The sequence below is a fragment of the Lissotriton vulgaris genome, chromosome 7 (assembly GCF_964263255.1).
Source record: "Lissotriton vulgaris chromosome 7, aLisVul1.2, whole genome shotgun sequence".
Taxonomy (NCBI): Eukaryota; Metazoa; Chordata; class Amphibia; order Caudata; family Salamandridae; genus Lissotriton; species Lissotriton vulgaris.
This window is the reverse complement of record NC_141695.1, coordinates 288,562,169-288,589,013: the sequence shown is the minus strand read 5'-3', so window position 1 is coordinate 288,589,013 and position 26,845 is coordinate 288,562,169. Positions and strand designations below refer to the sequence as shown.

At 43.7% G+C, this 26,845-nt stretch overlaps 1 protein-coding gene across 1 annotated transcript in view; it reads right to left on the bottom strand.

Moving 5' to 3' along the window:
* Positions 1-26,845, bottom strand: part of FBL (fibrillarin rRNA 2'-O-methyltransferase) — an 86,350-nt gene that overhangs the window by 45,841 nt on the left and 13,664 nt on the right. The window contains exons 2-5 of the mRNA XM_086930084.1: positions 9,959-10,087; positions 3,518-3,646; positions 2,229-2,323; positions 6-176 (exon numbers count right to left, since the gene is read on the bottom strand). Of these exons, the coding sequence (XP_086786210.1) occupies positions 6-176; positions 2,229-2,323; positions 3,518-3,646; positions 9,959-10,087 (524 nt within the window). The remainder of the gene's footprint in view (positions 1-5; positions 177-2,228; positions 2,324-3,517; positions 3,647-9,958; positions 10,088-26,845) is intronic.

The following is a 26,845-nucleotide window of genomic DNA, read 5'->3' as shown; positions in this document are numbered from 1 at the left end:
CTTACTGGGCCCACAACATCAGACACATGTGACACTGTTGTGCCAGAAGCTGCTCCCAAATACAAGACCTTGGAACCAGGCTTGATGTGAATCTGGTCAACTCCACCGAGAATGGCAGCAGCTAGTTTTGACCTGAAAGGATTCCAGGCTCTGTATTCAATCTTTTGTTCCCCATCCTGCAACAGAAAAATATGTTAGGCACAGTTTAAGATTTCTTAAGGGCATATACAAATAAGGTGCCAACGCTTTAAAAACATGTTCAGGTCAAACGATCAAGACAGCAGTATGCTAGATTAGACAACTGGTGTCCTAATGACTTTTCAACATCTAACACAATGTACTGTTGGAACAACTGCCATCATGTCAACTCCATTCACATTTTTAAAATGTTAGCAGAGATTCCTTTAGTCCTCCCAAAACTACAAATCATGCAAAAACATCTATCACAGACTATAACAAACCATCTCCAAACCAATCATAAAATAAGCGGGTGAAAACCAAGACTGAAGATTCTTAAAAGCCTAGCAGCAGAACGAAAAAGAAACCCTTAACAAGTACTGTCCTCCCCATTCAAATCGAAAGCCATTGTTCTGACCAGCAAGACCCTCCACATTCAGCCTTTCCCGCTCATACTGCCAATTTCCGAAGAAGAGGATAACTATATAAACACGAACATCTTGAGGGAAAAGAGGAGAGGCACTCAAAATAGACTGGGAGATCCTCCAGATTTGCCAAACGAAGCATTGCCAAGAAACAGTGAGGGGGAAAATCTTTATTAATGGAAAGGGTTTCAAACATGTGCAACAGTTCTGGAGCATAAGAACTAGAAAGTCAGCAACCCGAATAGAAAAAGATACTGGGGTCGGATTTTGGGAGTGTTTACCTTCACTAAGTTTGCATATTGAACTGTGGATGCAAACCCTGGCCGCAGATAGTGAAAATGGCAAGGAGGCAGGGGGTGTCGCCATGTAATATTGTTCTACACCAGTTTGGAGAGAGTGGGTAGAAATTGGAGCAGAATTAAAGCAAAGTGCCACCTGCAAGACATGACCTACAAAGAAGCAGGACTGGAGTAATTTACACACACTGAATTTGCTCAAAAACAGTAGTCAAACGTCTTCTAGATGAGGCTCAGACTACAAAACAATGAGGCCTGGGCTTTCATCTTTATTATGTTCATGCTGAGTTGGTGCCAATGTAATGCTTATACTTCAGTGATGCTGTTTGTGATATTTTCAAGAATTATGGGGTGAGAATTTTAAACGGATAATAGGGTCATGGTTCCATGTGACTGGAGAACATGAGTTTTAGCTGGCTGCGATCGACAGACTAGAAGTTTGGAATTGCCATTATAAAAGGTAAAAAGACATGTCACGATTGGCTGGTTTTCCATTGTGACTACGTGTTCGGTCCACCCACAGCTGGGAACTGTGATGGTAGCTAGGATATGTTAAGGAGATTAATTTGACAGGTGAAATTACCACCGGTTGGTGAATTGCTGTAGAGGCAATTCACCAACTCTGCTGAGTTCAGAGGACAGATAGTGACATTGGCTTCCAAAAGAATCCATTGGTATGAATAGCATATCCAAAAATCTGCCCAGTAACTGCAATTAGGTTACCGGCATTTATTTGTATGGTGCTTACCATAGTCTGTTTTGTGTGGCTCCATGAGCGACATTATTCAAGTGTGTACTTATGTTAAAGATTGGTTGTTTTAAGTTAGTAGAGCTTGTTTGTTTTAGAAGTTGAAGCAGGAAAGCAAAATCCATCTGTAAAGGTGTTTGTATTGTCTTGGGTGTCGAATAGGTGTGCCAAAGGACTTTCCTGTGTTTTGTCTTTGGATTGGATGGTAGCGTGTCCCTTGTTCACTCAGTGCTTTCTATAGAACATTTCAATGTGTTTTCAACTATAATGTGAGATTGAAGGTTGTGAAGGCGGGGTGGGATGCTGGTCGACTAACAGCATAAAATGGCTTGCATTTAGGTACAACTTTTTGTTTACTTAAATTATTTGACCTAATATCCGGTGATTATTCTAATATTTGGCAACAAGTACATGGTAATTTCAAGATCTCTAGGCTAACCTGAAAGCTACTGGCAACAGGGAGTAAATGGTTACAGAAGTATTTGGGACAGTTCATGGTATTCCGCATTGATGACAATGGACCCCGCACCACATATTTCCTGAGTCTACATCATTGAAGATAGATAAATTTAAAACATGTACCTCAACAGATATTCTTTTCTCGCCGTAGACAGATTCTCCAGGGACCATATTTTTTGTGACCAGAGCATCTTCCTTTCCTCTGGAAATAAAGACTCCTAAAAAAAAGAAACATTTTGCTCATAGATAGAAGCACTGAGACCTCCGTTCTACTCAACTTAGTGTAGATTAATTAAATGAACCAAAGTCACCGCACTTTGCTTATGCTCGTATGTGTAAAGTGCACGCAACGGGGGACTGCTCAGAACTTTGATAACTTATTAAATCCACAAGTAAGCGAAAACTATGAAAATGCTGCCAATAGAGATTTGAAAAATATTTCTTTAACAATGTGTTTACTACCTTCGAAATAGGTTCACAGTCCGAGAACGCTGCAGGTTAACTGAATACTGGTAACTACTTGGTATAAACTGAAATGTAACAATGAGATACCTGAATGACAACGCATCATGATTCACGGCCGGCTATAATATGGAGCAGGAATATTGCAAAGAGTGCATTCTTAAACATAACATTTAACTTTAAATAAGTTATGCAAAGAAATAAAAACCTAATATTTAAGGTGACACTTAATGGCTTTACCAATAATTGTATTCAGGAAACGCATCAGACTGAGAATAACGATAAGGCATCGAAAATTCACTAGTACAGCTGCAGTTTCAGCAAAAGCATATATACACCATTAACTTCGTATGCGGAGGATGACTAGTTACTCTCTGCGCTTCACAATCACAGTAGTAAGTGCACAGTGTGTGCATTAAATTATTTCAGTAGCTTCTCAGGTCGTAAATGCCCAATGGCAACAATCACACACACTCTGTGGGTGCATACCAGAAAATATTTGATCATCTTGGTTCACAGACTATATGACTCTTTCATCCATGATCCTAGTGACAATGTCCTCAACATCCAAATCTTATAATCATTATCCCACACAAGCACAAAAATGCTTCAATAACATAGCAGAAATAAGGCGAAGCAAGAACCAACCATAAGGGGGGTTAATGAAGGGTGTAAAATAATTGTTCATATTTAGTGCTACATGCCAATACGGCACATCCCAGAGATTTTGTAAATCTCTCTAGTGTAGACTCATTGAAATCAAAGGAAGCCTTCAACAAGACAAAGAATGCAAAGTTAGTACAGAATATTTTTATCATCATTTGTAAAAGAGGCTCAGATTGCCCAAAACCTCCACTAGTGTGTCAAGATGATGAAAGTTAAAAATCTTTCATGAAAGTCACAGTAGACGTCTTGAGATAGTACGGCTCAAGCCTTTTCAGATTACTCACCTTCATGTCTGTGTGGCTCAATTGTCACTTTCCGTCCTGCTCCAAAGCCCCCTCGGCCTCCTCGTCCCCCTCTGCCTCCTCTTGGGGGCCCTCCACGCCTGAAGCCACCTTCAGGAGATCGAAAGCCACCTAAGGAGGAACGATACAGCTTGAATAAATCCACAAAAGTGCCACAACATTATTTTAAATACCCAAGAAAGTGGATATTTACCTAACTATCCAACACAATTACCATACACATTTATCATGTCCTTTGGTCTTACGCCAATTTTGTTTCCCCATTTTTTTTTAAACTAACGTCTCATGTTAATGACAAAAGACATGCTTCTTTAATCTACTAGAGGGAAACAGACTATTAACAATTTATGGCAACACGCCTAGGTAATACAGAAAGACTGCTACAATATGTAAAAGCAAAATGTCAGTACTGCCAATAGCTCTACACAGACTAAGTTAACTTCGTCAACTTCTGATTATTCATTGTGAAAAGTGTAAAGTTTTGTTTTGGGTTGTCGTTGAAAGTAGAAACAAAACTAGTTTGTGTGGTAAAATCTATATTTATTAAATTAATTTGAATAACTTACTGCAAGCTTGTAGGAAAGGATCTATTTTTGTATCCACCCCTTCAATGTTTTTGGGCTAATGGTGCTGGTTTTGAGACTGAATGGGCCACTGGGCATTGGCATCCAGGCCCCAGTCTATGTGCTCTGACCCCAAAACTATGCGTACAGATGCCCAATACTGAAAACTGGACTCTAGGCCTGGAACTGCAGCCTAATCGGGAAGTGTTAAGACTGCTAACGCGACATGGCAAAATAAACCCTTCTGCCAGGTCAAAAACGTCCTTTTAAATATTATTAAACCATCCTTAGGGAAGACCTTAATATCCCACCAGGTAGGGTGCTCAATATTAAAAAGATGCAAAAACAGTTGGACAGAATGCAGAACAATGTCATACATCCACCCCAGTACAGAGATCTGGGCCTATAAAAATGCTGCTTTGTGGGATTAATATTCCCTGAAAGGCCACGCAAAAATTGCTGTTTTTCCAGTTCCAAGGATGGTAGTGTCCGTAACTAACAGTTTCAATTGCCACCACGCGTAGTGGTAACATCCACTGGGCACCACGATCGGTATTACTCCAAGGTATCAAATTAATAGATGCAGTAACTATTAAACATAAAGGAGACTTTAGAAAGTCACCAATTTGTTGCCCAAATATCGGGTAGCCTTTCCTTCTATCCGCAGCAGTTGTCACCCAAAACAATATTCTGCCCCGCTAACATGAGTGAAGCGCTCCCAGGAACAGGGAACAAATTGCTGGTGGGAGGCGGTACGACCTATTCAAGCAGGTTGATTATCAAGGAGGTGAACACAAATTGCCAGACTCAGGGATGTTACCGCCTCAGTGAAGCAAATGGTGATCACACCTTCGCCTTTGTGTAGGGAGACAGGCTGGCATCGTCTTCATGGGAAAGTTTGTCTCAGTACCGGTTTTCCAAGACGAGTACCTCATAATGCTGTGTACACCCAAGGGGTGTGCCCAGGGACTCTCACTAAGTAAGGCTACTTGCACCATCTTGGATTTGGTTAGGAAGGGAATCCTGGGATTGTTTGGTAGCCAAAACACAAGGAAGTGATGTAAAGTGAGTAAGTTTGCCTTGTGCAAACCATTGCCCCATTGAACAGCGAATCCTCTCCTACAAAAAATAAGGCGGAATAAAAATGACACCCCAGACAAACTTCCTCCGATCTATAATGGACTGTAAAGACAGGAGGACTGTCCTGCTGCTCTCTAGACTCAATAAAGGCTGACCGCACCAAAGACTGGACTGCATCTGCTATGCCCACTCGTGAAAACAAGTTCCACTTGTGACAGGATGGAAAAAGTGACTCAATAGCTAGTTGGATACCCACCTGTAAAGTTTCAAGATCATCAAAAGCGAAGTAACCCTGCACTACCAGAGAGCCCAGCTTCCCAGTAACGCTTGCCTGCCGCTGGATGCCAAAGTGCCTGCTGGCAGCCAAGTCTTGACCATTACGATGTATCCCTAAGCCCTGCGACGAGTAGCCGAAGTGGACCATAGTCACCAAAAGAAAAGATTAGCTTACCTGCAAGCAACCGCAGTACCCGTGTATCAGGGAGACCATTGACCAGTGGCGACTGTACCATCACTGATCTCCCCTGCTGGACAGTGGGAGATAGCGTCCTGAGATGTTACCAAACACTCGTGGATACCTGGGATGCCCACAGGAATACTCACCACATCTCTTGAGTATCCTCCGCTTCCTACAAATAGGACCACTACTTGTCTGGACCGCGGTACAAAATAAAACTTCAGAGAAGACCCTGAAACTACTAGACCAGACAGGTAACTGCCTAGCTAAACATCAGCCCATTCGTGGCCGATCCAAATGAAGAGAAATAGCCATACTAGCCAGCTGGATAACACTTGCTAAACCGCTTACAATGTCTTAGTGCATTACCCAAAGTAAAACTAGTATGAATTACTTACATTCAGCAATTCATATTTCTGGTTTCAGATTTTGGTTAAGATAAAAATACACAACTTTTTTCAATTGGAGTTGGATTTTTGTGTTGTGTTGCTTCTGTAGTGACTGTTTTGGAACTCCTACATGCTTTAAACTGGTTACTTGGATTAAGCCTAACTGCACTGTGCCACAGCTACCCAGGACTGAGCTAAGGGTTTATTAAAGAAAACTAACTGGACCGAATGAAGATTGTGATATTATTACATGGCAAGGTCTCACACCTACACTACGTAATCCACTTCCCAACAACATTCTGTTCCAAACCGTAGTTTACTGAGAAAATGGATAGTGCAAAATGGTACTTTGTGTATTCATTGTTGCCATCTTGGTTTCTTCACTGGAAAGCTAGTCAATAACTCTCCAACATCCTGAGCATGGTATCCTAAGGAGTAAATGCCCTGACCAGCAAGGTTCAACATTTGCTTGCTGATGTGACTCAAATACAAATGCCTTGCTCCAAACACACAGGTTATGGAATGTAGGTTCCTGCGTCCCGATAAATAAATAAATATGAAACAGTTTCTGTGACAAGATCTCCAAGGCAAATCATATCCTACCTAGGCAGCAAAACCTATCCGACAGACTAATGAACTACATAGGCTTTATTGTCCTCTTACCCCTCATGTCAGCACTGTGATACAAAAAAATATTCAGCCTGCAAGATCAAGCTTGCTCATACCAGCTCCTACTAAATTAATTTGATGTAATTAAAAAAATGCAGCAGAAATCCTCTGCTTTTGCAGAGAATTTTACATTTACTTTCAAAATTATCACAAAATATGTGGAAAGGATGAGCACATTAGCGGTTTTTAACGATACGATGCATCCAGATATTGAAAGAATTTTATTTACTTAAACTTTTTAAACATAAAAATCAATTGAAAGCGAGATAATCACATAGTTGTCAATAATGCACCTCAGATCCTAGAGAGCATAACAGAGCAGTATTAGGAACAAGCATTTGCAATGCAATGGGTCTCGCATTAGGAAAGTTTGAGCTATTGGTATTGTAAATGACATTTTTTATTTATGTGTTGGTTTTGAAAATAGCGAAATTAATAGCTTTGTGATTTACAATGCCAATACTTTTAACTTTCGCAAATGTGACACCTATAGCATTTGTAATGCAATATGTGTTGCATTTACGTCACATAGATGTATTGATATTACAAATAACAATTGCTTTTAATTTTTTTTAATAATTAATACTTAAATAAAAGTTATTGTAATTTATAATTGCAATAGCTTAAACTTTTGTAAATAACTTGTGAAGATTATGTTCAGTGTATTTTTTTGTGACGAAAATCCAAAAACAGTAGGGAAATATTAACATCTTTTTGTGACATTTGTAATAAAGCATGAAACATTGAGAGAACATATTTGAACCAGTTGTTGAATGGTTGCACAGATTGATGCGGTGGTGGCACTGAGTGATGGTGTGGTGGCGACTAGTGATGCTGTGGTGATTAGATAGAGTGTAATTATGTGGCGTGTAACTATGTGGCACTGAGTGGTATTTGGAGTGTATTGTGCGTTGAGCGCAGTGTAAATATGTAGCATATACTTATGTGGCACTGAGTGGTATATGGTGGGAAGGTGGTTACTTCCCCAGGACAAAAACAGTAATTGAGAGACCTACATTGAATAGAGGGTGAATGCAGTGGAAAGCGAGGTATGGATGCCACATCTGTCAAAAGTAAGTCATTAGCAAAAAAACAAAATCCCATTTGAAAATGAAAATTAGCATAATATATGAGGGTAACAATTATTTACAGGTTAACATTAACTATAGGATGATTTTTTATTTAATGAAGTTTATCACCTCTTCTAAATGTGCTGAGGAGGGGGCAAACTTTGTACAAATGACGTGGAACGGAGGGGTGGTACGGAGCTATTGGGAAGAGGTTTTTCGTCACAATTCTTCAATGGTGGAGCAGGAGCAAAACCCTAGCCCACTTTTAGCGTTAATGGGATATGGTAAGCTTCTCCCCAAAAATATCAGACTATTTGCTGCAATGTCATTCCTATTTGCTAAGCGTCAAATTTCCTTAAAATGGGGTAGGAGTCATCCAACCATTAAGGGCTGGCTTCAGGATTTACAGTATTGTAATGCTGCAAGCGACGATTATGCCACACTACTGCCGATGCCGTCCAGGCTGAGAGATGTATGAAAGCTGCTTAAAGCCGATTTGCTAAATTGCCACTTGACTCCATCAGAGTGCATCTTTTTGCACGCTGTCAATAGCCACCCCTCCCTCATTTTTTTGTGGTTTTCCCTGTTCCCCCCTCCTCCTCCTCCCTAGTGTCTCTGCTTGCTCCCTCACACCTGTCGCTTGCCCCGTCTACAGATCACCCCAACCATGTCTCTGTTTTTCTTCTTGTTGCTTATTTTTTTATTTCTTTTTATTTGTGTTAAAACCTAAAGGTTGCTATTCAGGGAGAGTAGGTCAGCCATGTTCTGATGGATATGTGTGATGGGGCACCCAGGGCTTGTCTCAAGGCCGACGTCCTGGCTCTCGTCCTCCAAGCCGAGGTGGTATTTAAAATACATATAAATACAATTCTGCACAGCGTCACTGGATTATTGTGCGGGCAGAGAATCTTTTCAAGCTGACGTCTGGCTCTGAGCACAAAGACTAGGGGTGTCATTTGTGCAGTCATCCCGTCCAAATATCTGCTTTTTAGACTGCGAACAAAACACAAATAGACCACAAGAAAGAAGGCAAATTCAAGACTCGCTCACTAACGATCTAATAAAATGCATGCCACTGCCACATTTAGCCATAACAACCAAAACTGATCCAGGCAACATCAACGGAGGGGCTCATCCCATCTTGTAAAGACATGCAATCTCAGGCTGGTATTCTGTTCTCGATGCCCTAAGATCAGCAGAACTCCAGGCTACCCAGAAACCTTTGTGGTCTTTATTTTCACTACCTACCCACCTTCTCTACCCTGATTAACACCTTCTGATAGCTCTCAAAGAGCCAACAAATCAGGCTTTAAAACATTCTGCCGCTCCCTTATGTATTTTTTTTGTTTATAAAGTAAAGTATAGAACATTAATTTTTAGATTTTTCCTGCGCAACGCTTGCAAAATCTCTTGTATCGGGGAAAAAGCGGTATGACATTGCCAACATGAAACGCGTTATAACATGTTTTAAAAAAAAAAAAAATTCCCTTAAGCTGTATTACACAGCATGCAACATGTAAAACCAGCCGTTGCACAGCATCGCTAATGGCACAACAGACACCCTGAGGTTCCAACAATCTCGCGTTTGTCACTTGTGAGTGTTTTTACTACAATGACGTACCCATGGCTACCTCCCACATCCGGGTACCGGAGGCGGCTGGAGCGTTTCCGGGTCAGCAGAGGCGGCTGCTACAGGCAAGGGGTGCGCTGGGAACGCGGCGTCCGCTTTCACTCGGTCTCGGCGCACGGCTGTTGGATGCTGTTTGAATTATGCAACCCAGGCCAGGTGATGCGGTGGAGATACCAGGGGAGTCGCGACAAAAGAGCCAGGTAAGTGGGGGGTGGCTGAGGGGAAGCGTGCGTGGGTGTGTGTGCGCATGCCTGTGTGCGCGCACGCGGGGGGTGGGGGGTATGCGCGCATGCGTGATTGAGACAGGCTGACTTACTGTGAATGTGAGACAGGAGATGTGCATGGCACCGGGCTGGGCGTGCGCGCCCACAAGGTGAAATCGCAGAGGGCTTGCGCATGCACATCCCCTGTCTCAGATTCCCAGGAAGTGGGCAACAACAGATACTTCGCTGGACCCAATGCTTCACATTGCTACACCAGCTCGACCTAAAAGTGGGGGTAAAATCAAGAGTACTTTTAAACAATTTGACCATGGTGATAAACTGTCAGTCATTATTTCACTTACCTCTACCACCTCTGAAGCCACCACGGTCACCAAATCCACCTCTCCCTCGACCGCCACGGTCACCAAATCCACCTCTCCCTCGACCGCCACCACGGTCACCAAAACTTCCTCGACCACGTGGACTGAATCCTAGAGAACAAAGAATGCCAAAAATGTAAGCAGCGCTCATGAAATTGACTTGTATAACTGCACATTTTAAACTAATATTGTAGCTTGTATTAACTTTTTTACTTCACTGAAAGAAGCTCAAAGTGTCAGACGATAAAGGTGGAATTTTCCATTTTTGCCAAAGCCACTTAAGGCAAATGAGTGCTCTCCAAGAGAAAGAAAATGTCTCCAAGAAATCATTACTTAGGAGAAAGAAAAACAAGCATTGGAAATGCAATAGGTCTCGCATTAGGAAAGTTTGAGCTATTGGTCTTATAAATGACTATTTTTTTTATTTATGTGTTTTTTAAAATAGCCAAGTTAATAGCTTTGTCATTTACAATGCCAATAGTTATAACTTTCGCAAATGTGACACCTATAGCATTTGTAATGCAACATGTTTTGTATTTACGTGACTTAGATGTATTGATATTACAAATAACAATGGCTTTTAATTTTTTTAAATAATTAATACTCAAATAATTTATTTAATTAGTAATGTCAATAGCTTAAACTTTTCTAAATAACTTGTGAAGATTATGTTCAGTGTTTTTTATTGTGACGAAAATTCAAGAACAGAAGTGAAATATTAACACCGTAATAAAGCTTGAAAGCTTGAAACATTGAAAGAACATATTTGAACCAGTGATGCTGTGGTGGTGCAGAGTGATGCTGTGGTGGTGCAGAGTGATGCTGTGGTGGTGCAGAGTGATGCCGTGGTGGTGCAGAGTGATGCCGTGGTGGTGCAGAGTGATGCTGTGGTGGTGCAGAGTGATGCTGTGGTGGTGCAGAGTGATGCTGTGGTGGTGCAGAGTGATGCTGTGGTGGTGCAGTGATGCTGTGGTGGTGCTGAGTGAGAGATGGGGAGAGGGAGAAAAGTGAGCAGGGAGTGGAGAGAGGGAGAGGGAGTGGGGAGAGGGAGTGGAGAGAGGGAGAGGGAGTGGAGAGAGGGAGAGGGAGTGGAGAGAGGGTGAGGGAGAGGGAGAGGGAGAACCATGTTATCGACCCCAGCACCATGAAATACCAGGAAGGCACGTTTAGTTTAGGAGCTTGATGCATAATAAAAAACAAGCACACACGTAACAACTATGGGATGAAGTAAGCCATCACAAGTGCAGGTGAGTCTAAAGTCCGTGCAATGCAATACATTCAAAATAAACATGGTTGTTGATTACTTCTGTATTTTAAAAGTTTACCAGTATTGTTAGAGTGATAAATATGCTTTGCGCGGCGGACACACTGGATACCCGTAAAACTTATTTTTCCTCTCAGATCTCCACAGATGTTGATATTCAAACCAAAAACAAAAAAAAGACTCTGAAGGTATTCATGAACATCTCACAAAAACTGTATTGATGGAAGGGCTTCTGCTAAGCAGTTTTGTGATTGCAAAATTGAAGGACAGGGAGAAATATGCAACAAGCACACTTGAAAGAAACCTGTAGACACAAAGAGGCACTGATAAACTCTCAAAAGGACACCAAGCCTACTAGCTGTGAGGGAACCATTTCTATGTACGATTGGTGCGTGTCTGGGTCACTGGGTGTGTTTTAGCCAATGACTGGGTAAGTTACATTACACACTTGTGTGAGTGATTGTGCAAGTGTGTGTCATACTGTGAGTGCAAGCCTATATTTGGGGGTTCAAGTGGATAGGGAGTTAGGCAAATTCCTATGTGTGTGCATGAGATGGGGTGGGGGTGTGTGTCTGTGTGTATGTTTTTAGGTGGATGCGGGACTGTGCTGTGTGTATCTTTGGCCATAGCGCCATGGGCCCACATGAACGATAATGCAGTGAAGCATGCTAGCCCACACAAATCTTCTCCCCCCCACACCTGCCCGTACATTCTTTCATTTGATGTTTTAGCTGCTTATGTGCAGACAGATCAGAAGCCTGAAGCTATTGAACACTTTACAAAGACACATAACAAGAGAACAAGCCCACGAGATAACATCCGTAATGTTTTAAACGACAGTGCTCTTAAATCGGACTTATAGTTTCTCTTCAACTATTAAAGCATAGGCTTAACATTCCAGCATGCAAAGTAACATAGGCCAGAAAGACAAGCGAAGATTAAGATGTCACGCATGATGTAGCCATTCAACATAGAGGTACACGGCAGGCGGATTTAGGTGGAAAGCTAGGTAAGAGGAAGAATAGCTCACCGGTATCTCCAATGATGATGTACTTAAACAGTTAAGCGTAAGACATGGTGCCTCTACTAGTGCTGGGTCCTGTCTCCTCCCCAGAGCCTTCAACACAACCAGAGAACCTGGTGTCACCTCTGGGAGTGTCTACCGCTCTGGTTAATCCTCAAATATGTACTGGTACACCGTCTGTTTCTTTCACTGAAACGCTCCCCCTTCTAGTAGAAAAGATCTACTGATCCAAAGCCGCTCCTACCACAGCTCGCGACACAGATCCTTTACTGCATTAAAGCAACAACCACTGCCCAATTCACTTTACAAAGAGAACCATGGAAAAGGAAGGACAACTGCCAATTCAAGTAGGATGTGCGGTTGGTTCTAGTTGGCCGACGTATTTCTTGTCGCTTTGTCGATTACAAAGGTTTACCCAAAAACATACCCAGAACTGCAGGTAACTCAGTTAAAAATAGTGATATATTCTTTAATTCAGCTCTGAAGGCCTTGTTCGAATTTTACTACGTTCCACGTATTTATTATTCTATAGTGACAATTAAAATGGTGTTTCTTTTTATAAATATTTTTTAAATGTACATTTCGAACATAAATAGGAATTTAATTAGATTCACAGAACTACTTTAGTCATTGCAGAACTACTAACTGTTGAGAAAAGTATGTAAATATTGTTTTATTTACTAAAAACTAAGTTCAATCTAATATGGCTTAACCTCTAACTAGGTGCAGTCTAGGGTGGGCATGAAGTGCCGGTATCTTTAACTTCCGGTAGTGCCCTTTGCCGCCATGTGAGATGAGGCAGGAAGGGGAGAAAGAAGAGCAAGGGGAGCGGTAGTGGCGGTGGCCGGGCGATGGCGGTAAGGTCGTCTCGTGCAAGGATGGTACAGTTCCAGAGTATAAAATAACATGGGGTGCAACCAAGCCTAGAACACATCGAAGTTGGGATCAAAAGTTTAATTGGGACACTTAATTGGCAACTTCACACAGAACACAAAGGTCCATGATCCCGTTTAAATTACGGCAGTGTTCTTCTTTTAGTGGACCCCAGGGCTTAAACGAAGGGTTCTGTCTAAGGCCCGCACTGCCTCTATTAATTGTCTCAAAGCACCATCTAAAGTTTCAAACTCGTCTCAGAACTATCACCCAGCCTATTTTACAAAAATCGGGTCTGCGATATACAATGATCAGGAATTGGTGCATTCAAAGTCATCCTTTGTCGTTTTGAGGTAACTTCAGCAGATGCCAATTAGCCTTAAACTCTCAAAATTAACTTTTAAGATCTATTTCCAAAGCCTCGAAATTGAAACCAGAGAATACAAAAATTAGAGCCCGGAAAGTAGTAAGGTATTTACTTCTTACCATTTTTCAGAGATTATTAAGATGGGCCCTACAACGGCTAAGACTAACGTTTAAGAAACAGCCTCCAAAAAATTCAGTTTGCTCGCACCGCAACATACAAAGAATATTATTACAAGTTTTAACATTTACCACCCCCATGTTGTTTCCTAGAAATGATTTCCAGTGTTGCCATCCAATATATAATGATAAGTCCACACAATTATTACTGTTAATTCCTACAGTATAAAAAACCTTAGTATACAAGTTGTCCGGACTGATTTCCCCCAAAATAAAGATGTTTACCATGCTTTGGTCGTAAAGAGTGTATGTGACAACCCAATTCCAGAAACATGTACAAATTAGTGTTCAGCGCCTAAAAAAAACTAGAAACAAGTTAAAAGAAAAGGAGACACGGCCGGTAGGCTGGCCGTGAAACTGAAAGCACGGCCGGCTGTGAAAGCCTCTGATGTTATGTTATTTCTATAGCGCACGGCTACTCAGTAAGAGTGTCCCGGCGCTTTATTTAGGCCGCTCAGTGTAACAACATAACACCATAAAAACAGAGACAGAAAAGGAAAAGAAAAACAACCTAAAGGTTAAAAAGCCAAGTCTTAAGGCTCTTCCTGAACAGGAGCAAATTGGGGGTGCGCCGTAAGGCAAAGGCAAGGTGTTCCACAACTGAGGGGCCCTTAAACCAAAGGAGCGACCCTTGGTGCCGCAGCGGCACCAAGTTGGGCAACAGATGGCTGATAATTTGATGCTGTGCACGCGCATGTTAGGTCAATGCGCTTACGCATTGACCTAAAAGCACGCAGGCACAGCACCAAATCGCCAGTTGGGTAAAGTCTGTTAAAAGTCGCGCTCCGCTCAATGCGCATGCGCATTGAGAGGCGAGACCTAAAAATTGGTAAGAACGATGTGGAAGTTCAAAACAATCAAAGTATACACACCGCCATACGGGAACTTTGCAGTAAATGCTCTACTTTAATCAATTTATCATCTGCCTCTGTCTGTAAGTAGGCACACAAATGCAACAATCGCTCTAGAAACAATACTCAACACTGAACTGATAGTAAGCTAGCATGCTCTGCACAATCTGTCCACCTCTGCAAAATAAATTATTGATGCTATCTGCTCAGAGGAGGCAAAAAGGCCCAATTATCACAATCGCTTTCTGAAAACTCACAAACCTTTTACATTTGTCAAGTGATAGAAAAAGTGAGAGGAATTTTCTAAACCAGTTCTGCTCAGACAGTCGAGTAGTTTGCAGGTAAGGAACTAGAACCCCAACCTAAATTCAGACCAAACTAATTTATTAAAAGTGTTATAATTGCTGCCAGATTGCAACGTGATCACGCACGACCTCGGCTGGTTTCAACTAAGGCCTTTAGTGGTTGGTAGGACTAGTCTTGCTGACACACGCAGTAATATTAACACCTTGGCTGCTAGAGCAATTCCCGCTGGGTGCTGAGATATTCAGAAGCCCATGCTCCATGACGAGCTCAGCTCGTCATGTGTATGAGGGGTGTACATCATGACTAGCTGAGCTCGTCATGAGCGTCGAAGGTGTTAAGTCAAGCATCTTCAACAAGCTCTTGAAATAGGACAACATTTCAAAAAGGCAACAATCTGTCACTCTGAAGTAGAGGAGATTCACTGCAGGCCTATATACTAGAGGCCTGGTCAGCTGGGTAAATCAGCTCGTCGGGTTGGCGTGCCACCCCTAAGGTATACTAACTGCGAGGTAGACACGATTTTTCAGATGCAGCAATCTTTGTCGTGGTATGCTTGGAAATTCTGTGACAGAGTTATGCCACTCTGCTCACAAGTGGTCCTATAGGGGGGCGAAGTGACCTCAAGGGTCATTAGCCCATTGGCTACTAGCCTACATTCCCCAAATACCCCAAAATTCCTTATTTATGGAGATCTTGATTACCCAAGAAGAGAGGGCACTGAAGAGCAGCAAAAGCAGGAGACTACTATCTTCAACCCTCGCCGAAACTGGGCCAAAGTCCACTAGTCTTGCACAGGCGACTCCAGAAACGTGGGAGGACCACCTGCTTTTGAAAAAGACTCAAGACCTCCTTTGAACAGTGGACCTGTTTAAGAAGAAACTCCAAAGAGACTGAGGCCTCTGGAATCGCCAAAACCAGACTCCCAAAGCAACCACTGCACCAGTCACATCTGCCTCGAGTTGAAGTGGGCCATCAGTCCCAAAAAGGTTTCCCAGTCCACCAGAGCCAATTGTTGTTTTACCCCTCCCCCCTGGACTCCCCAAAGTCACCTCAGCACACAGGCTCCCTCGACCGCTCTGGTAAAAAAAAAAAAAAAAAAAAAAAAACAACGTATGCCTAAGACACCTCTGCACCTGTCGCCCCAAGGCTTTGGAGAAGAGGACCGCGGTACAAAAAACTCACAAAAGACCCTGAGACTACTAGACCAGATAGGTAACTACCTCTCTAAACCTCAGCCCGTTAGTGGCCCATCCAAATGAAGAGAAATAGCCATACTAGCCAGCTGGATAAGACTTGCTAAACCGCTTACAATGTCTTATTGCATTACCCAAAGTAAAACTAGTATGTATTACTTATATTTAACAATTCATATTTCCAAGTATCGCATTGCCAGAGTCCATATGCTGGTTCAGCCCAACTGGCTTACGAACCTGTACCTGCAGCCTCTTTTCACAGGGACTGAGCTTCAATAAAATGCATTGGGCGCCCGACGATTAATGCAATCTGCCACCCATGTGCTGCTGGTGGTGTACTGCTGGGGCTGCCTTGGACCTTGCCCACCACTCACATTAACTTGGAGACTTGTCCTGTAAGTCAATGTACTGTACCTGTTTGCAGAACTTGTTCTTCCTTCCATAAGATAACATTGCAGAACTCAGAAATTGCATTGTGTCTACTTCTTAAAGTGAAAAGAAATTATATTTGGAACGTGTACTTACATGGACGATTTTTTATGATGCCTAAACCTATAGAAATATACTTGCTATTTTTATAAATTTGTGTGGATCTTCTCGAGTTGGGCTGTCATTTATTAATCATTGTGTGTATTTGCAAGTGTCTTACACTCCTCTCTGTAAAGCCCAAGTCTGCTGTACCACGCTACTCCTTAAAAGAGCACTTTGGGATTGCATAGCAAGTCCTGCCTACTAGTAAGGGAACACCTGGACTCTTTACACAACATCAGAGTCAATATAATACATAAAGAACCAACTTCCTACATGTTCAAGTTCGTGGATTTGTATAGCGCACTGCTCACCCAGAGGGTCTCAAGGCGCTTGGGGAAGGGGTTCATTATGTATCGAATATCCAGGTGTTAAGATCTTTTCTGAAGGAGGTGTGGTTTTGAGTAAGGCGGAGGTGAGTGGGGAGTGAGTTCCAGGTCTTGGCGGCAAGGAAGGAGAAGGATCTACCACCCATGGTGGATTTTCGGATGCGCGGGACCGCGGCGAGGGCTTTATTGGACGATCTTAGTTGGCGGGTGGGTATGTAGAAGGACAGGCGATTGTTGAGGCATTCGGGTCCTAGATTGTAGAGGGCTTTGTGTGCATGGGTGAGAAGGCGGAAAGTAATTCTTTTGTTGACGGGAAGCCAGTGGAGGTCTTTTAGGTGTCCGGTGGTGTGATCTTGGCGGGGGATGTCTAAAATAAGTCTCGCTGATGCGTTTTGGATGCGTTGGAGTTTTTTCTGTAATTTTGCTGTGATTCCTGCGTATAGTGTGTTGCCGTAGTCCAGTCGACTCGTGACCAGTGCGTGGGTGACAGTCTTTCTTGTCTCTAGGGGAATCCAGCGGAAGATCTTTTTAAGAGTGCGAAGTACGTTGAAGCAAGAGGATGAGACTGCGTTGACTTGTCTGGACATCGAGAGAGAGAGGAGTCTAGGATGAAGCCACGGTTGCGTGCATGGTCTGTCGGTGTGGGTGCTGTGCCCTGAGCGGGGGGCCACCAAGAGTCGTCCCAAGCAGAGGGGGAGGATCCTAGGATGAGCACCTCCGTTTTGTCTGAGTTGAGTTTGAGGTGGCTATGTTTCATCCAGTCGGCTACTTCTTTCATGCCTTCGTGAAGATTGGTTTTGGCGGTGTTGGGGTCATTGGTGAGGGAAAGGATTAACTGGGTGTCGTCGGCATAAAAGATGATGTTAAGGTTGTGTTGACGCGCGATGGAAGCAAGTGGACTCATGTAAACGTTGAAGAGGGTGGGACTGAGTGAAGATCCTTGTGGTACTCCACAGATGACTTCAGTGGCTTCTGAGTTGAACGGGGGGAGTCGGACTCAGATCTCCCAGCGAGGAATGAGGTGATCCAGTCCAAGGCTTTTCCTTGTATTCCGATGTTGCTGAGGCGTTGTATAAGGGTGCTGTGGCAGACTGTGTCGTAGGCGGCGGAGAGGTCGAGTAGAATGAGGGCCACTGTTTCACTGTTGTCCAGTAGTGTTCGGATGTCGTCAGTAGCTGCAATGAGGGCAGTTCGGTGCTGTGCTTGGCTCGGAATCCGGATTGAGAGGATCAAGGGAGTTGTTGGATTCAAGGAAGGCGGCGAGCTGGTTGTTGACTGCTTTTTCGATGACTTTGGCCGGGAATGGGAGGAGGGATATGGGCCGGTAGTTTTTGATTTCGGAGGGGTCTGCTGTGGGTTTCTTCGGGAGGGCGCTGAGTTCGGCGTGTTTCCAGCTTTCTGGAAAGGTGGCAGACCTGAACGAGCAGTTGATGACATCACGGAGATGGGGTGCGATGATGGAATCCGCTTTGTTAAAGATGTGGTGGGGGCAGGGGTCGGTTGGCGAGCCAGAGTGGATTGAGTTCATTAGGCGGATGGTGTCTTCAGTGGAGATTGGGTTCCAGGTGGTAAGGTTGTTAGTTGGTGGAGTAGGATCTGAGGGGGGTGGGGAGGGTTGAGCGCTGGGGATGTTTTCGAAGCTGTTGTGGATGTCGGCAATTTTGTTGTAGAAGAAGGAGGATAACGCATCGCAGAGGTCTTGGGATGGAGTGATGTCGTTGGATGCTGCGGTGGGGTTGGTGAATTTTTAGACGATGTTGAAAAGTTCCTTGCTGTTGTGGGTGTTGTTGTCAAGACGATCCTTGAGTGCTGATTTCTTGGCTGATCGGATCAGTTGGTGGTGTTTGCGGGTGGCTGCCTTGAGGGTGGACATGTCTGTGGTCGGGTTTTTTCTCCATGTTTTCTCCAGGGTGCGGCATAGCTTCTTGGATTTTTAGGTCTCGCGCCTGCGATGCATATGGCGAAGCCATATGCCATCGCGCAGGCGCGATACTAATGCTGTCGGGTCTGCTTCCCAGGAGACAGGAGATGTCACGCGCACGCTCTGGAAAGCGATCGGCGCCGGCCGCGCGCGTGTGTGTGTTCCCAATCTCCTGTCTCTCTGGGAAGCACACAAGCAAGCCCAGCAAGCCCCGCCAAGGCACCACGAGCACTTCCCACGTGGGCGCCTACCACGAGGACATTGGCGAATGCGGTGTACAAAACAAATATGCCTCCTAAAAAAACTGCATTTAAATTCAATGGTTGAGTGAACAATATCTATCTCTCTTCCATAGTTCACAGTATGGGTTTTGCGAGCCTAATACAAAAGTCGGGTTCCCGCACTTGCACGCTCCTCTGGGTTTGAGCTGCACATGTTTCGGGATATCGGCGTCTTCTTTGAAGTCTCAGTTCCGCGTTGCTGGAAAGTCACAACACAACACACCGCATGAAGCCTAAACGCGACGCTGTGTAGAGACCCACCAGAGAGCGAAAAACCGGTTAGTAAGAGGCTCCTAGTGACACTGTTTGTGCATTCCTTCTCGAGTCTCTAGCAAACCGTGCATTGCAAAGCCTGTCTATTTAACAGAAAACACTTCATGCTGGCAGCGAGCGCCCAGTGCACAGGACAGCAGGCTCGGCAAAGCTCCATGTGGCGATGGCAGAGAAGCTACAGCGTCGTCGAAAACATACTTAAACAACCAGAAATGAGGAAACCCCTTCCAAGGCTCCCGATTCTCAAGATGGACACGGCAAATATTAAGTGGGGCGCGAGGGAATACTCGCTGAAGGAGTTTGTCCGAAAGTTTGAGACCTCTTTTCCCATCATCATTAAGATCACAGAGGGTTACCTTGGGAAACAGGAGGTGGACAGCATCAGCAACAGCACGGTAAGTGACAGTGTGTGTGGCCAGGACACAAGTCCCTAAAAGCTATACCTGGGGAACGAATGGACATAGGCACTAGACAGTGATGTCACTCACGTCAGGAAGTGCAGCCACAGGCCATGATAAAAAGTGCGTGTTTTAGGGGCTTTTGCGTCATTATAGGACATTGCAACAAAAGTAATTTAAAATGTATGCTACATGTAAATCCATCCATCACGTGCTCTGTTTCAATGTTTAATGCATCCTCGTCTCAGTTTTTGACACATGGACCCATTTTTCCCCAAACTATTTGCATGAAAAACACATATGTGTGGATATATTAACACATATAAGTTTGAAAACAACGTTTTAGATTTCATTTTTAGTTTTTCTAAACCACATATAGGTATATTTTATTGTTAAAAGGGTAATTGAGCTTCTATATGTGACAAAAAGCAGATCCTGATAAAGTTAACAGGATTTGGCAAAGCCAGTAGCTCTAACCTGGTCGGGCTCTACCAGACATTTAGCTTTAATACATGGAACAAGTGTTGGCATAGACTGCCACAGCACAAGTGCAATCCAAAAATGTTGGCGCAGAATAAACCAGCAAATTGGAATATTAGTGCGTTAACAATAATGGTGTAAGAGGACCCTGGTTCAACCTATGTAATCTGAAAATGTTGAAGAAATATTACATCACCATAGATGCAATTTTGCACAAAAATTCGGACGGACCAACTGGTGTAAAAGTTGATCAGTTCTTGTACCTTTCAAACAGATTAAAGATTAGTATGAGATTGCACTAGCACCAGTGCAATATATGCAGTTCACAAATGTGGTGCAAAATTGCACTTCCCAATGCTGCAATCTGTGTAATTCTGCATGAATTTGGTATTTTTTCGTAATAGAATGTCAACATGACATCAATTCCACAAATTCAAAATTGTATTTCTGGTAGGCCAGAGTGTGGTGGCAACGATGCAAGCTGCACTAATATACTTGATGTTATTTAGTTTTATCAACGACCAAAGGTGCAAGAAACAGTGGAATCATTCAAATCAACCATTTTTAAAGTAGCAGAAGTACCTCAAACCAAAGGTGTGGTACACAGAATATTATTCTAACTGGGTATCAATTAAGACCAGATCACAGAAAGCAGGACGTGACTAAGAGGAGAGGCTAATACAATTGGTTCAGTATACACATACATGCATACTTACATTCAACAAATGCACATATTTTCATTGCAAATATTTGTAGTTTCCGACAAAGCGAGATAAAGAGTCCCCCAGAATGATACTAGATTTGCACCTTTTGTTTTGCAGGAATGGTAGCACCATTTATAAATATAATAAAAGGTCTGCTTTTTCAATCAAATAAATTGGAATGGCCGTTCAAAACAGGCTTAGATGATAGGCAGGGCCACTGGAATTTTGTGATTTTGCAGCTGTGGTGTGTTCTGCATTATTGCACATCTTCCACCCCTTTACCACCATGCTTGATTATCACTCCAATCGTAAAAAACAGGCTCACTGTCCCTTTTTAGGTCTCGCGCCTGCGATGCATATGGCAAAGCAATATGCCATTGCGCAGGCGCGATACTATAGTTGCCTGGTCTGCTTGCCAGGAGACAGGAGACTGTCACGAGCATGCTCAGAAAAGCGCACGGTCAGAAAAGCGATCGGAGCCGGCCGCGTGCGCGCGTTCCCAATCTCCTGTCTCTCTGGGAAGCACACAAGCAAGCCCAGCAAGCCCCGCCAAAGCACCACGAGCACGTACCACGTGGGCGCCTACCACGAGGACAACCACAGCAGCAGGGCAGCCCCGCCGGAGAGCGCGTGGCCCTGCGCAGCCCCAAACTGCAAGCGGAAGCCGGGACAATTATTTGAGGCGTTTCTGCCGAGAATGTGGAAGAAGGGCCTGCATCATCTGTTACAAGGTACAAAATAGCGTCCTTGCAAAACCGCGCAGCCCGCAAGCGGAAGCCGGGACCCCCCAAGGCCACCCCTGCAACACCTCCCACCCCGACACGCCGAAACAACCGGAGGCCCCCGCACAATGCCTGCAGCCTGCCGGAGCAAGGAGCGCCCCCTAAGCGCGCTACTCCACCGCCGCTTCCTCCCCCTCCCAAAGACAACCCGACCCTACGGACACGCGAACCCTATCCCCATGCACTCACTGCGGCATGCACCCTGCCGCCCTCAGCACCCCCACCAGCCGTTCTGCCCCCAGGCCAGCAAACGTGAAATCCGAACAGTGCAGCGGCCGCGCGCCCCAACACAATTCCCCCCCCCCCCGCAAATGTGTATTAATAGGAACGTATTAACTGACATGTGTATTTTATTAATCTGTCGTGGATAATCAGTATTTGAGATTTAATTTCTTTGGGCTGTGTAAGAAAATGTAATGGTGAACGTATTTATGTGAAACTTGTCATTTCATGTAACATGAGTTATACTTGTGTCGCAAACCGATCATTGGGGTCAGGGTCGGATTGGCAAGGCGGGCATTCGGGAAACGGCCGAAGGGCCGTTGTCTCAGTGCCCTCTGTGGGCCGGTTTTTTTCTCCCCTTTTTCAGTTCACAGAGAGTGCTCTCTGCTATCTGCTCTCTGTGAACTTGGGAAGGGGAGAAAAAAAAACGGCCCACAGAGCGCACGGAAACAGAGACAGAAATGAAAGCGCTTCACTGTGTGCCATGCAGTGATTATTAGCTGTGGCCTCACTTCACCCCCTGCCCCTGAAAAGCAATCACGCCAAGGGTGGGCTGGGCAGCGGTGATTGTTTGCGAAAATCGGCCTCCCTGGGGGCCAGGTGTTGCTCAGGCCTTGAGCCATTTCCACCTCGGCCCCCCTGGGGCCCACGCAGCCAGCCGAGAAACGGTGTTAATCTTAACACCTCGCCCACAGCCCCTCAGATTCAGGGCACAGTGGGCGAGGAAGAATGGGTCTGGCTGTGGCGGCTAGGTGATGTTTTGAACTCCCACCATCTTCACCTCAGCCTTCCCCTGTCTACCATTGTGCTCCCCTGCCAAGACATTGCCCTGGGGCCCGGAGGGCTGGGGAGGGCTGATTAATTTACTAATTGCAGGGGCCATACTGCTGTTCATGTGCTCTTGAGCTAAGTAGGTTAGTAATAGCAGGGGCTTCCCTTCTTTTCAGGTGCTCCTGCACTGAAGTTCTTGAATAATTTTGTGACAGAAAGGGGCCTTGCTGTTTTTTTAGTTGCTCAGCATGTAGGCCATTGTCACCTTGGGCCTGTGTCCTGCGCAAGAACAGTATCCTCCCACTTTCATTCCTTATCTTTGCATAGGCATAGGTGGCCTAACGCCAGAGTTGCAGAGATGGGGATTCAAGTTTGAATCCCAGGGTCTGCTCAACAGCCTGTGATTCTGGGCAGATCATTTCCTCGCCCAGGCCCTTAAATAAAAAATCAGATCATGTGTACTGTAATTGGTACTCATGAATAGAACTCAAATAGCCTTTGTCTTGGGCTGAATTTACACTACATAAAACTGTCAAATGGCATGTTTTTTTGTATATGTTAGGATAAGGTAAGTATGGGTATATAGGGTATATGTTTTGGGGTTCTGAGGTATATGTTTTAGGGTGATTGGGTATTTTAAGGGTTCAGGGATAGTTTTGGGGTACTGGGGTATTTTTAGGTTTCAGGACTAGGTTTTGGTTTTGGGGTACAGGGGTATTTTTAGGGTGAAGGGATAGGTTTGGGTTTTGGGGTACAGGGGTATTTTTAGGGTTCAGGGATAGGTTTGGGTTTTGGGGTACAGGGTATTTGTAGGGTTCAGGGATAGGTTTGGGGGTACAGGGGTATTTTTGGGATTCAGGGATAGGTTTGGGTTTTGAGGTACAGGGGTATTTTTGGGATTCAGGGATAGGTTTGGGTTTTGAGGTACAGGGGTATTTTTAGGGTTCAGGGATGGGTTTGGGGTAAAGGGGTATTTTTAGGGTTCAGGGATAGGCTTGGGTTTTAGGGTGCAGGGTGTATTTTTAGGGTTAGGATGGGTTATGATTATGGGGTGCAGGGGTATTTAAAGGGACCATGGTGGGATTAGTTTTTAGGGTATTGCACAACTTTTTCTGGTTGGTTGTGTTTTGTTATCATGCATGTGGGCCCCAGAACGTGCTTCAGAGTTGGTGCTACATAATGTGTCTTACACATGGAGGACATGCGAAAAATTGTGAGGGATTGTTACACGGTTAGAATATTTAAAACCAATAGCACTAGTTGTTTGCAGGTCTCTTGTACCATGATTCAGAGAACAGAGTGTGTGTATTGCTTCTTCTATATAAGGAGGAAATTATTAGATTTCCTCCAATGGAATGGTGAAAATCCTCAGAACATCGCATTGGTTTTCATTGTTGCTGAAAGAATGGCATAAGTAAACATAACTAAAGCTACAATTGCAAACACAATGCCCGTATGGTTTATTGTGATATTGTGTGCTAGCTCACAAAACAACAACCAAATCACCCTTACCACTAAAAATGTGAGAAATAGGCAGGTTGCACACAGAATTCCACGTCAAATGTTGTTGCAATTTAATGTACACAATTTACCCAAGGAATGATTTTGCAGCATTATTCCAGATTGTATTACATTATGATATAGGCCTGAACATAGGTGCTCACAAACATTTTGCCAGGAGCAACAACATCTGGTCTGAGTTATGACCAAGAGCTATGTTGATACCAGATGAGTTGCAGTTGGGGGTAAGGTGAGTGTAAGGGAAGTGAGGCATATACATCTAGTTTCTGAATTGCACAATGTGATACCAACAACTTGGCATTAATACTGGTTTCGTATCTTAATCAGATCATGTGATCCTAGGCAATTGTTTTATTTCACTCCCCATGGCCCAGACTTTAAGGCAGCAACAGATATGAATAAAACTGTGTTTTTTGTATATAGACATCACCTGCTGACTGTGAAATAAATGTATGACTAGATTGTACAGATACATTTTTTCAGCATTCTTTACACCCCAGACTGCCTTTTCCTCGTTTGTGAATTCTTACTTTTGTTATTACATGTTCTATTACCAGAGATTCCAGTCTTACCCTTTCTCCTTGACTTTGTTCTAGATTTCTGGTTTATGTGATGATTAGAGTCTAGGACATAGCTGGTTAGGAAAGAGTATCCAACGACATTGTGCAGGGCGTTAAGACTGCAAGTAAGTATTCAGTTATCTGAACTGCAGTGCTCCTAGTCTTTACCAATGTTACTTGCTCTGTAAGCTTTAAAAGGCTTAATTCACTAAATATTTGTCTACAAATTAGACCTCAAAGAGTAACCAAATGGTGTTTCATGAAAGGGCATGCCCCTCGAATGTGGGCCACGCCCCTTAAATGTAGGCCACGCCCCTTAAATGTAGGCCACACCCCTTAAATGTAGGCCATGCCCCCTTAATGTGGGCCACTTTTTCGTCAGTGCCCGGGCCAAATTGTGATCCCAATCCGACCCTGATTGGGGTCACGTTCACCACAGTTTCACACCCATTACGTGTCTGTTGAATGGGAAAAGGACATAGACAATAGACACTTTCGTTCCACTTTGTGCATAGTACTACTTAGCTCAGGCATTTTATCCTATCATTCAACCCCGATGCGCAAAGTACCCCAATATATGATCGGCTCAGGAAATGTTTGCGCTCGGCTTTTCTTTTGACCTTTCAAAAAAATTGTTAGCGTGAAATCTATTGACTCTGTAAGGAGTTAAAAGTTGTTGCGCACTGCTGGTCTGGACTTGTATATTTTAAATGCAAAGCTGTTTATAACAAAACCGTCATAATTGCTGCAGACTCTACACTATAAGGCAGACACCTCTCACTTTCTGCAGTTTCAAACATGATGCAGAGTAAAAGACACTGACATTTACAAAATGCTGACTTTTCATGCTTTTAGGCCGGGTTCATTCTTATTTTAATTACATTCCTAGCTATCCAACAACAATAACCTATTACACTGTTTTAATGTATCAATATTCTTGTATCGGTGATTAATGTAACTAGTGGTATTTTCAATATCTGCATCATCTTTTGATATTTAGATCATGGCCGTGTCTTCTATATAGGATGTTGTTTAACACATACATATAACAGATTTATTTAAATCATTACAATAACTGCAAGAAACAACATCTACTCAAGACATTAATAACTCACAAAATATATCCTTTTTTTCTTTCCCATTTTATTTTAACTTCTCTCTTTGCACCTCTCATTTTCTTCTTGCCTTACACCACATCCTTTTCTTGTTGTCTTTTTTCTCTTGCCTTCTTTCCTCTCTCAATTCTGATTTCCTTATTTGTCTCTTTATGCCGTTCTGTCATTCTTTTTTCTTCTCCTTTCATTCATTCTTTTCACTGTTTCGTTTTTTCTTCCTTTAATTTTCTTCTAATGTATCTTTTTCCTTCACTGCCTTTCTTTTGCTCCTTTCTATATCCTATGTATCCTCATTTATTTCTTCTATTTTCATATCCTATCTTTCTCTGCCTTCTTTTTCTTTCTTTCTCTCTTACATGTTTTTCTGCACTCTGTCATCCTTCCCTCTCTGTCTCTTTCTCTCCTCTTCTAATTTTCCTCTCACATTCTCTATCTCCATTTCTCATTCTTTCTCACTTTTGCTGTCATAGAGCAAAGGGGCAAACACTGATCCTCAGGGACCACAAATGTACACTTTTTGCAGGACAGCTCATGTGTCATCAATGCTGTGTGCTGCTTGTAGCAGGAATAGGGTACTCTAGGGGCAGCACACTACGCCCTCTATCTATCCATCGCCCGCCCTCTATCTATCCATCGCCCTCCCTCTATCTATCCATCGCCCTCCCTCTATCTATCCATCGCCCTCCCTCTATCTATCGCCCTCTCTCTATCTATCCATCGCCCTCCCTCTATCTATCCATCGCCCTCCCTCTATCTATCCATCGCCCTCCTATCTATCCATTGCCCTCCCTCTATCCAACGCCCTCCCTCTATCCATCCCCTCTATCGCATCACCACAGCATCACTCAGCACCACCACAGAACCACTCAGCACCACCACAGAACCACTCAGCACCACCACAGAACCACTCAGCACCACCACAGAATCACT